Genomic DNA, 12,414 nt, shown 5'->3' with positions numbered 1-12,414 from the left:
GAATTCTGTTGCAGACTTCTCCAGGGCTCCACCACAGCCTGTACTGTCAGGGGAAGAATGGCTTCCAGGGAGTCTCCGCGTGTATTGTGCAAGGTTGTCCTGGTTTACAGCTTCCGAGCGGCTCTCATGACCCCAGTCCACAGGACCTCTGACCCCTCGGGCTTAGTCTGCATTCTCATGTTCTCCGAGTCCTTGTTCAGCAGCTGCTCCTCTGCTGACTCTAGACCTTTCTGGTTCTCAATGGCAGGAGCAAGAGTGGCCCGTTGTATAGCATGTATTCCCAGGGGTTTTTCCATGTTTGAATGATTCACACATGTCCGTGGGTGGGCATCTGCAGCTCTGCGTGGTGGGCCAATTGTGTCATTGTTTCTCTGTGTCATGATAGTTCTCAATTGAGCAGCGGCGGCCCGCCTGAAGGCCGGCGCGCCACAGCACTCTCGGCTGCATGGCTCCCCATGCGCCGGGGGCCCTCCCTCTGGGGGCCTACAAGGCAGGAAGTGAGCCAGCCGGAAGACAGGCGCTCCCCACCAGTGGCTCCCCGTGCCCCAGAGGCCCTCCCTCCGGTGGCCTACGAGGCAGGGAGTGAGCTGCTGGTCGGAAGACCGGCGCTCCCTGCCCGTGGCTCCCCATGCGCCGGGGACCCTCCCTCTGGGGGCCTACGAGGCAGGGAGCAAGTAATCCATCTTTGTATCTTGAATATTTACTCTGGAAACCGCGCTGGACCGTTCTTTACTTTTCCCCAGGCTGCCTCCTTATCTGACTTAGGGGAGATGGGAGGAGTAAAAAGACATTGCTCTTAGTTTATTTTTCCTGTCACCTTCCCTACTCCTACCCCCACTTTTGTTTGTTTTATTATTAAAGTACAAGTCTTCATGGTAAATAATATTTTCACAGTAAAATAGAATATATATTCATAATCAATCTTTCAATCTACATTATCACTCCTTGTATATAGTGGGCTTTGCTATTTATAATTTTTGTATGTTATGGAAGTTTTCCACAAATAGTTCAAGCTAGGCCTGATAGTGTATGCCTATAATACTAGCACTTTGAAAGCTGAGGCAGGAGGATCTCAGATTCAAGTCTAGCCTAGGCTACATAGTGAATTCAGTACCAGCCTGGACCTCAGAAGGAGATGCTGTCTCAAAAACCAACCAAGCAAACAAAATACAAATACTGTAGTTCAAAGCAGTATATAATTAAGTGGCAGAAGAGGAAAGGAGAAGCAGAGGAGGGAGGGGATATGGATGAATGGATATGAAGGAATTGGAGGAAGAAATACAAAAATAATACCAGGAAAAGAAGAAATTACCATTGACTGTTATTGCTCGGGGAGTTTTCATAAAAGATAGTATATGATTTGAATTTTGTCATAAGAACTGGAAACAGAAAAATAGGGAAGGTAAGAAAAGAAAAAGTGATGATTTTTGTTTAACTCTGCATGCAAAATACTGCAGGCATTTTGCAATGGTTTAGTGCTCAGAGCAGGTAGGTTTTACTCCCTTCCTTCCAACATGCTGGGCATTAAATAAATTGGATGAAACAGCTATTTTTTTTCTGAGTGCATGCTTTTGTTTCTTTTATGATGCCACAGCATGTCAGGAAGGATTAAGAGTACAGGTAAAATGAGGGGTTGGGCTACCATTTGAACTTCATGTTCCATATTTTCTACATTATGAAATTGAACTATTGTAAATTATTAATGAAATTCAGTAAAGGAATATGAATATCAAAGCGGAATTCTTTCTTATTTCACATTTGTTCCCTTTCTTACCACAAGTAAGAAATTTCTGACTTTGTTCTGTGAAGTTCCTTTCTTTAAGAAACAACAACAACAGAAAACAATAATAGCAAGCAGAAAAACATTTGAGTGGTTTTTCTTTGAACCTTGTGTTTTACTAGTGTCCCTATGTCTTGAAAGGGGCAAGGGTGGAGGTCATGATGCAATGTAAAGTCTACAATGAAAAATACACTTTTTCAGGAAGTGCTTTTTTTCTGAAGCGCCCATAAAAACTAATCAAAACAGTGATTTATAATAAAAATTTGTACAGTGTATCCTTAAACCTAAAACCCAATGGATAGATAGCATCAGGATAATTTTTCAAGAGAATTTTTGTAGTCCTGGAGGTTAAACCCAGGACTTTTGTAATGAACTGTATCCCCAGCCCTTCAATTTGTGTGTGTGTGTGTGTGTGTGTGTGTGTGTGTGAGAGAGAGAGAGAGAGAGAGAGAGAGAGAGAGTGAGAGAGAAAGAGAGAGAGAGAAGAAAGAGAGACAGAGGGAGGGAGAAAAAGAGAGACAAGGTCGAAGTTACTAAGTTGAACTTGGCAATCCTGCTGTTACAGCCTCCCAGAGTGCTGGGGTATTAGGCACAGACTACCGTACCAGGCTTGTGGAAATAATTGTTGTGTGCAAGTTACAGAACTTGCTATTAGTACAAAGTTGTCACCATCATCCTAAGCTACTTTGAGAAAGGCCTACATTTTATTATGACTCTGTGTGTTTTATATTAAGTAATTTTTTAAAATGTTAATGTTATATTGCTGTTATATAATATTGCTATGAGTCACTTTTTCCTAATTTATAAAATAGTTTTGTGTATACTTTTAAAAAGGACAGATAAAGGAAAATTTATTATCAAAACAATGCTTTTCTTGTGTTTTGCCTTTTATATAGTCATGAATTAGGCTTTTGGGGGGAATATAAATTTTATAGGTAAATATAAACTGTTTGTGAAAAAACTAGTGAAGTTTAGAATATCATTTTCTATAGCGTATTTAATGACATTCAAGAAAAGTAGGTTGTCGTATCAATTATAGCAAAAAAATTAGTGTAAGTTGGCATATTTTTTTAAAATTTCATTTATTTATTTGTTTGTTTATTTATTTTGAGTTTTGAGACAGGATCTCACTGTATAGCCCAGGCTGGCATTGAACTCATGGCTGTCCTCCTGCCTCAGCCTCGCAAATACTGGGATTACAGGTGTGAGACATCATGCCTGTCTGAGGTGGCATATTGAATGTTCCTTTAGACTAAAATTTCCACTTGTTTTCATGTACTTTTTTAAATACAGACATTGCTGATTTTAAAAACAATTACCTTCTCTGATTTAAAAAAATCTTGTGTTATTTTTCCTTTAAATGGCAGTAGCCTGTTTTGGGAAGTAGCTTAGGAATGAGCTTATGTATGTGTTTTTGGCCCAATAAAGGTGGGTATTTTTCCAGATACTGTATGGGCTTTCTCTTACAGAACATCATTAAATAAATATGTTGAGTAAGTAACACAGTATAAAACTGTGAAAAAGGAAAGTTGAATAAGATTGAATCAACCTTTAGTATTAAATTGTAGTCAGACTGATTGCCACATGGAAGTAAATCATATCATTTATGATTTTTCTTTCTCTCAACAGCTACTATTTTGTCCTGTGGATGGATTATTTATCTCACATATTATAATTCTCGAAATGTTGGCCTTATTTTAACACTGGTTCTTAACAGATTATATAAGCATGGCTATATCCATATTGGTAAGTTTCAGTAACACTGAATTTTTTCTTCCATAAATCTTAACATGTATATTATAGATCTATATTTTATCAGGAGATAGTAACAAAATTTACCTTTGTTTTATGAAGATTAAAACAATCTTAAGTGCAGCATTCCATGAGCAGAAGTATCTTTCACCCCATTCGTATTTCTGAGTGTCTCTATGGTAGTATTTTGATGTTTTGTTTTTGCTTATAAGAGGTATTTATTAAAAGAATTTTCATGTATAAAATATGTAAGTGGAGATTTTCTTGAGAGACTGCCATCCAAAGAAAAAATTTAATGTTCTGTAGTTTTGCTTTTTTTTAAAAATGACTCATACAGTAATATATAGGTAAGATAATCTTGATACTCCATTTTGTAGCTTGCTTTATTAATTTTTGACTACTTATCATGGGGAAGTTTGGGTTTTGGGAAGCCCTAAACCAGTTAGAAAATGAGAAGAGTATCCTGGATAGAACTATTCTAAATTTCCTTACATTTTAATACCTCTAATGGACATAAGTAAACTTCTCTGAACCAGAAGTATTTTTCTGTTAATAAAGGGCAATGACTGGTTCTTTCAGTCATCCACCTTAATGGAGAAAAATGGTGAGTTGGTCAATAGTTTGAGATTGTTTAATAGTTAAGAGCTACCTAAACTAATATCCACAGTGATGATATATATGGCAGGTTTTTTTGTTACATTAGAGAATGATGGAAGATTTGTAAGTGTGGATGGTAGGTAGTGGGAAGAGATTGTTTAATTATTAATTTGAATGCTAAGATTATTTTAAGCATTAAATGCTCTACTATGTATCAACAGAGTTACATTATGTTTTTTTTTCCTCCTACAATAGGTTCCTTCTCATTCTCTGTTCTTTCTGGAAAAGTCATGGTTCGTGAAATCTATTACATTACAGAAGACATGTCTATTAGGTAATGAAATAAAAATAAAAAAGAACTTAAGCATTAAATATTGTTAAAAGTTTCTATTTTATTTAGTGTGGCTTGCCTCTTCAGATAAACCATAAGTGAAAAATCATTTTTTTCTAGCCAAGTGCAGTTCTCTCAGCTTCTTGGGAGGCTAAAGCAGGAGGGTAGCAATGTCCAGGAGTTTAAGACAAGCCTGGACAATATAGTGAGACCCTGTCTCAAAAATTTTTTTTTCTCAATAAATCATACTTGGTAAATTGATGTTTTAAAATGTTTTTATCAGTGGATTAATTTAGCTAGAGTTTAGACTGGCAAAATTTTCTCAAATAATAGTTTATAGAAATGAATACTCTCATTTCATTTCTAAATGAAAAAGTGAACCATTGCATTACCTGACCATTTCTTTGTTACAGAATTCCTAGTGGTCATTGCTGTAATATAAAACACAAAGTTCAATGGTAGTGATAGTTCTCATTTATTAGCTCCTTATTGGAGATTTTATTCTAAAAAGAAAACACAAATGTAAATTTAATGGGAAATGATAATGTTTGAAGTTCCTGCTTCTACAAGTCTTGAAAAAAAGCCTCTTTTATTTTTGTAGTTTTCTTAAAATTTGAACTTAGGTGGAAATCCAAGATATGCATCATTTGAAAGCATTAGGATTTGGCACATTTCATAACTCATTTAAAACTGTAGGAGGCAGTCTAAAATTACTTCCAAATGAGAAATAAATTGTAAAAGAGATGAGTGAACCCATTGATGTAATATAAGGTAATAGATCACTTTGAGAAATGAAGGCATGTTTTAAAAGTTTTCCCTTAGTACATGAACATCCCCTTTGAGCTTTGGCTTATAGTTTATATGATTTTTACATTAAAAAAGTACGGCTGTTAGTGTGGCTCAGTAGTAGAGCTCTTGTCTAGCATTGCATGAAGCCCTGGTTTAATCCCCAATGCCAAAAACAACAACAACTAAAGAGCTAGGTTTGGTGGCACACATTTGGAATCCCAGCACTCTGGGAAAAACATTCGAGCCCAACCTAGGTAATTTAACAACTAAGTAGATCTGTCTCAAAAAAAAAAAAAAAAAGTAAAAGGGGTGAATATGTGATATTGATATTTATCTATCTATATGTCTGAATACCCCATCATGGATGTACTTACTATGTATCACAAAAGTTACTTTAAAAATTTAAGTAACCTTTTCATGGTGATGCTTACCTGTAATGCCATCTACTTGACAGGCAGAAGCAGGAGAATCCCAAGTTCAAGGCCAGCTTGGGTAACTTAGTGAGACTGTCTCAAAAAAAAAAAAAAAAAAATGAAAAGGGTAGTGGACCTACTCAGTGCAAGGCTATGAGTTCAATTCTCCAGTACAGTTATAAAAAAAAAATGAGACAAGTCTGTTTGCATTTCATTTTTCTGTTACATGTACTTTCACATTACATTTCACCTAATGAGAACTAATATTTCAAAACACTGTGTTATACATGGTCATGATGTACAATTTTCATGAAAACACTTGAAAATACCTAATTTAGAGTTATACAGATTACCTTTTCCATTTAATTGAAAGATTATAAAAGTTATAAAAATATGTGTTGTAATTCTTGGCCCTCAAAGAGATGCATGGTTATGCAGGCCAGTGTCCTTTTGAGAATTTTTTGCTTTTCCTTATTCATTAATTGCTATCTTTTCTAATAACTAAGAATGAGTTAAGTAATTCGTTACTTAAATTCTCGTTTTTGTAATCTACCTTTCTTAGAATTCAGGATGGATTTATCATTTTTCGGTGGTGGAAAATGTATAACCCAAAGCAGAAACAACATGGTAAGTTTCCATTTTTTCATGTGTTTAATTAAATCAGAACTTTCATTTATGGATATTTAAATGTTCCACATCTTATAGATACTTTAAAAACTGTGATATTTACAGAACTCTGGTCTTACCTATGCTTAGTTGAAAATCTTTCAGCTTCCCTGTTGTTTGATATAGTTCAGTTACTTTAGCCTGCTATTCATTCAGGGTTATCCTCAGGGTGATTTCTAGCCTTTTCTGTCATCTCCCTGTGTTGTAGTTGAAGTGGGCTGTTTAGAATGCTCATCTTTCTAAGCCACTTGTTTCTGTAGCTTTTATGGTTTTATTTATACTTCTGTCTGACACTGTTACTAATTCTCACTGATCGAGTTGTGGTAAGCATGAGAAGAAAAGAGGCAGCACTGGCCCCAGACTGCCTCCTGGGTTTGCTTTTTATTATCAGAGCCTTGTCATCTGAGGTTATTCCCTAATCTTCTTTTGTGCTACTGCCCCGCCTCTAACTGCCCTACTCTATGTTAACTGTACCAGTGGCTTCAAGGACAGTAAGTGGATGCTGTGTCTATTTTCCAGAATATTGCTTCTCAAACTTTTCGTCTCAGGAACCCTTTATATTTATCTAAGTAACTGAAGACTCCAAAGAGCTTTTATGTGTAGGGGTTCTATCTGTTTATATTTACTGCATTAGAAATTAAGCCTCATAATTTTTTTCATTAAGAATACTGATAAACTGTTACATATTACAAATGTAGTTTATGACAAATAAGTCATCTAAAGCAAAAGAACATAATGAGATGAATAGCTTTGTTTTATAGTTTGAAAATCTCTATTTTTTTTGCTTAATAGATGACTAAAGTTTTACTGATGCTTTTGTAAATCTGATGAAGTACCATATCCTATCACATTTGAAAAATCTACACTATCCGCTTATGGGAGAATTACTGTGAGAAATTGAAATACCTTAATATGATAATACCATGTATACAGTTTTTACCTGGTCTTGGGGCTTCCCCAAAGATCTCCAGATTATGTTTTGACAACTATTTTGTAGATTGTTGGTAGGATCTGAAAGTATAGGGGTCAGAAGAGGATGGACCCTTACATCTTTTTTTTCACTAGAAGGATTATCTGTGTTTCTGTTACTCCATGTCGAGATCCTGAGTACATTTTTTTGTTGTTTGTCTTGGGGGGCAAAGGATTTAGGGCCTCTTGTGTGCTAAACAGGTGCTCTAATAACTGAGCTATTCCCTAGCTCCCATGTCAGGATTCTGAAATGATGAGTAGGTTCTTTATATAACTTTGAAGCTTTCCAATTAGTGTTATTTTGATATTTTCTTGAGCTTGCGCGTGTGTGTGTGTTTATTTATGTGTGCTCACATAGGCATCTTACCATTATTTATAACTATTCCTACAAGAAAATAGATTTAAACTTTGAAAAGTTTCTAAACTTACCTGAGTCAGCCTAAGTTACTTTAGAGTTTACTATGTTAGTTTTATTCTTTATTCTTTTTTTTCTTATTTCCTTGCCCCTGTAGTCCTCATTTCATCCCCTCATATATGATGTACTTTCCCTTGGTGAAGCTGGCATGAGTGGGTCACTATTTGACATGTGTAGAGTTAATGGAATCAGAATGATTAGAAATTAGAATAATGGGCACACTTCATGTCTGGAAAAGCCATTTTAATAGAGTCTGTTAGATAAATTTGAACAGAGATAGTTTTATTATATGATAAAGTTAATGGGCCTTTGAAATGGTCTTTCATCTGTTATGTAGAATGACTATGTGTTGTTAATCCTTTCAAGTACGTCATTTTAGAGCATCAATTTTTTTTGTTTTAATGTGTTTATTACAACAGATACAATTCACATCTGACTAGCTTTGTTTCCTCTTTCCCCTCCCACAACCGTGTTCATTGGGCCATTTCCTTATAATTGAGCAATTGGTGTACTTTCAGCACACATGCTCAGCAGTACTTTTAAATCCATTCTTACAGGGTGCAAATGGATTTTCAAAAATTTATACAAACAGGTGGGTTATGCTCAATCACTGAAATTTTAAGCTACTGAACACAGGAATGAAAAGGTTATAGAAAAGTGCCATAGCAACAGTGCCTTAAGAAAGTAGTAAAAGAGGAGTCTTAAAAAATGGGTAAAGTCAGATCAAGGATTTAAGATGGAAATGGAACACATGGGAAATAAAAAACATTTCTCTGCAAAACAAATGGAGAAGTACTGCTCTTAGAATGTCAGTTGTTCAGCCATCAATAATTTCTCTTCACAATGATGGACAAAACACTGTTCTTTACATAGGTCAATATGTTAATGTATTGGGAATCTTTTAAGTTTTGTCTTGTCATAAATATGAATAAATCCTAAATTTTGAGTCATTCTCTACATTATTATCTGTGTTAAATTCTGAGGAGAAAATATTCTTGATAGCTTTTTGTATTTTATTTGGCTGTGAGCTGTAAAGGTAGCATTGAAGTAAATACACTTCACAAAATTTACTGCATAGAACGAGTAAAACTCATTCCTTAGAATCAAGTCCTTTTGAGTCCATTCCCACTTTTGACACCTTAATTTAGCTTTGAGCAGGCCTAATATTTCTTCCTCTGAATTAGTTTATAAAGTCTTTGTGGTGTACTCTTTAGAGGTAGATTTACTTTTGGAGTGTACTTCCTGCTACATGTCAGGCTTCTGTTAATTTTGCAGACTGTCCACTAGATGATTGACTGTTTTGGCTCAGTCATTTTTCATGTTTCATTAGCATAAGCTGTGTTAACAAGATTACAGTAAAGTTTAAACTAAATCTTTTTTATTTATATGAAGTATGGTTGAAAAATAAAGTGTATGTTTAAATAAAAAATTACAATAAAAGACACATTGCCTTTAACCTCTCTCCAGATACTCTCCTTTTCTTCAAATACACTTATTGCATTGTTCTTGCCACTTACTGAAGCAGTTCTGGAAGGTTTTTTTCTTTGAGAGTCTTTGGTTATATTGTCATTGTGGCTACCTTGATGTCCTGAATCAATTGAAAACATTTCCCTTTCATGGTCGTTTTGACTCTGGGGAAGATTCAGAAATTGCATGGTACCAAAGCTGGTGAATTAAGTGGATAAGGGCGTATGTGGTGTTTTTACAAGCCTGTCTTTCTGTTGGATGATACTCAGCCTCAACAGTCACTGAAGAAACTCACAAGTCTGGAACAGAATTTAAAATAAAAGTACATAAAGGAATGAATAGGCTGCAAATAAACTTTTAACAAAAACTGGACAATAATAGTATATTATATAATTATTATATGTAACATAATGTAATAGTGGACTACATTCACCACCGTGACCTTATAGTCTAGATATTATTTCTTGCTGATTAAGGGCATGTCCATGTTCTTTGATAATTAATTAAGCAGTTGTCTTAGTGACTTTTCTCTCACTGAGACAAAATACCTAACACCTAAAGTTAAAGGGGGCAAGGTGTATTTAGCCTGTACTTTGTAGAGGTTTTAGTCTATAATCAACTTGTTCCGAGGGAGGTGCCTTCACAGAGAGTAGTTCATGGCGGGCAAAAGCAACAAGGAAGAGAGCAGGGACAAACTTCTTTCCTCCCTTAAATTGTATGCAGGCTACCTGCCCTAGTGTGAGTGTAGCACTCATATCCTTAATTACAGTACTGGACCATGAATCAGTCACAAACTCTAGATCCAACCATCTCTCAAAAGCCTTTCTCCCTTGACAGCATGAGGCTTTGGGGGGACATCTACACACAAAGCACAACAGCAGTACTAATAGATGTTGACATTTCTTGGTGAAAAATGTATTAGAAGTCTGGGTGGGGCATGTGCCTGAATATAATAGCTAGCCACATAGCCTTCCAAGGAGATGAACAAGAGCTGTGGGTGGGCAGGGCAAAGACTTTCATTAAGAAGTTTAACAGTTGCTGTATTACAAAAAAAAAAAAAAATTGATGATCAAGTCCCAAAGTACATGCCATATGGCTTCATTGGGATAATTTTAGCCAGGAATGCATTCATATTTGCTAGTTGTTCATATAGGCTTAAAAACAAACAAACAAACAAAAAACAACATATCTGAATTGTTTACCATAAAATTTACTGCAACATTTTTCCTAGGTTTAAGAAGCTGTTGATCAGCTATAAATAACTATTGGGTAAAGGTTAGGAAACTCTCAAAACTCTTTATTTTTATAATAGTTGATTGTGAGCCATTCTTTTGGAAAATAAATAGCAAGACATGTTGCCTCTTAACATGAGATAATATAGTGCTTAAATCTGAATAGTCATGCACCTTTCTTATCCAGAAGGAATTCTTCGAGTAAGAAGTAAAAGGATGATGGTAAAGTTTGTTATTTTATGAGAAATTTCAGCTTTATATGATCTAGTACTTTTAAAATTTGTTACATCTGAATCTTTTTAAATGATAACCACTCAACAGTTTTTAAAAGGTCAGTAGATTGTTTTGTCTTTAGTAAGTATTGATTCAAAGTATTATGAAGCCTTGGCAGCACTTTTGCACACTTGCTTTTTTAAAATTACAAATAACATATTTCCCAATTATATAATTAAAGAACGGTCTTTTTCTTTGTTTCTCTTTGGAAAATGTGATCTGAGTGAGTAGTTTAGGTAGGAGACTGAGTGATTCTATAACATTTATATTTTCTTTATAAATTTAACTTCTAAGTCATGATTTTTTATGTCTACAGCTTTTGTCTATTTGGTATTTTATTAAGATTTTTTGGGGGGCCTTAGTACATGAATGCTACCATCTTTGCTAGAAAGGAATGTGGGAAAATTTATGCTCTAATCAAGGGTAGAGTAATATCCTTGTAGAGATATTAATTAGAGACTTAACTAGAGAACCAGTTAAGTGTAATTTCTTAACTTATACAGAAAGTTTTCACTTTGACACCCAGTGTCATTAGAATGAATGAAGCCTAGAAACTGTTTTCAAAATTCCCTGGAGAAGGAAATGTCAGTGAGAAATCTAGTGCCACAAGAATTTAATGATCTTCAAGAAGATATAAAAATCCTGAACAACCCAGTATCAATTAATGAGATTGAAAATGTGAGTAAAAACTTACTGACAAAGAAAAGCCCAGGCCCTGAGGATTCACAGCAGAATTGTACAAGAAATTCAGAAAAGATTTAATACCAATACTCCTCAAATTCTTCAATGAAATTCAAAAGGAAGCAATTCTCCTTAGCTTATTTCTGGAGGCAAGTATTATACTGATACCAAAACCAGAGAAAGGCCCAACCAAGAAAGAGAAACACAGACCAACCTCCCTAATGAATATACATGCAAAGATACTCAATAAAATACTAGCAAATAGAATGCAGCAAAGCATCAAGAAAGTCATACACCATGACCAAATGGGATTTTTCTGGAATACAGGGATGGTTCAATATTCACAAATCTATAATTGTTATACACCATATCAATAGACCCAAAGACAAAAACCACATGATCATCTCAATAGATGCAGAAAAGCTTTTGACAAAGTCCAACATGCATTCATGATAAAAACTATACAGAAAATAGGAGTAGATGGTCTTTATTTCAACCTCATCAAAACCATTTATGACAATCTAATAGCCAACATCATACTAAATGCACAAAAACTGAAAGGTTTTACTTTAAAACTGGGAACAAGACAAGGATGTCCGCTGTCCCACTCTTGTTTAACATAGTTCTGGAAGCACTAGCCACAGCAATTAGACGAGAGAGAGAAATAAAAGGAATAAGAATAGGAAAGGAAGAAGTAAAACTATCACTATTTGCAGATGACATGATACTTTACATGGAAGACCCCAAAAACTCCACAAGAAGACTCCTTGAATTAATCTACAAATTCAGCAGTGTAGCTGGATACAAAGTCAACACCCAAAAATCAATAGCATTCTGATACACAAACAACAAACAGACTGAGAGAGAAATTAAGAAAACCATACCTTTCACAATAGCATCCAAGAAATTGAAATATTTAGGAATCAATCTAACAAAAGAAGTAAAGGATCTATTCAATGAAAACTACAGTACTCTGAAAAAAGAGATCAAAGAGGATTTCAATAAATGGAAAAATAGCCCTTACTCATGGATAGGAAGAACCAACATTG

The 12,414-nt window shown here is 35.1% G+C and overlaps 1 protein-coding gene across 9 annotated transcripts in view; it reads left to right on the top strand.

Annotated features, from left to right (window-relative positions):
• The window catches only part of Kiaa1109 (KIAA1109 ortholog), a 199,439-nt gene that overhangs the window by 18,811 nt on the left and 168,214 nt on the right, over positions 1-12,414 (top strand). For all 9 annotated transcript variants that reach the window (XM_013515292.1, XM_005386777.2, XM_013515295.1 and 6 more), the window contains 3 exons: positions 3,410-3,526; positions 4,385-4,463; positions 6,225-6,289. In XM_013515292.1, the coding sequence (XP_013370746.1) occupies positions 3,410-3,526; positions 4,385-4,463; positions 6,225-6,289 (261 nt within the window). The remainder of the gene's footprint in view (positions 1-3,409; positions 3,527-4,384; positions 4,464-6,224; positions 6,290-12,414) is intronic.

This window comes from Chinchilla lanigera, unplaced genomic scaffold, assembly GCF_000276665.1.
Source record: "Chinchilla lanigera isolate Chin_1 unplaced genomic scaffold, ChiLan1.0 scaffold00027, whole genome shotgun sequence".
NCBI classification, from domain to species: domain Eukaryota; kingdom Metazoa; phylum Chordata; class Mammalia; order Rodentia; family Chinchillidae; genus Chinchilla; species Chinchilla lanigera.
This window is presented reverse-complemented; position numbering and strand designations above follow the sequence as displayed.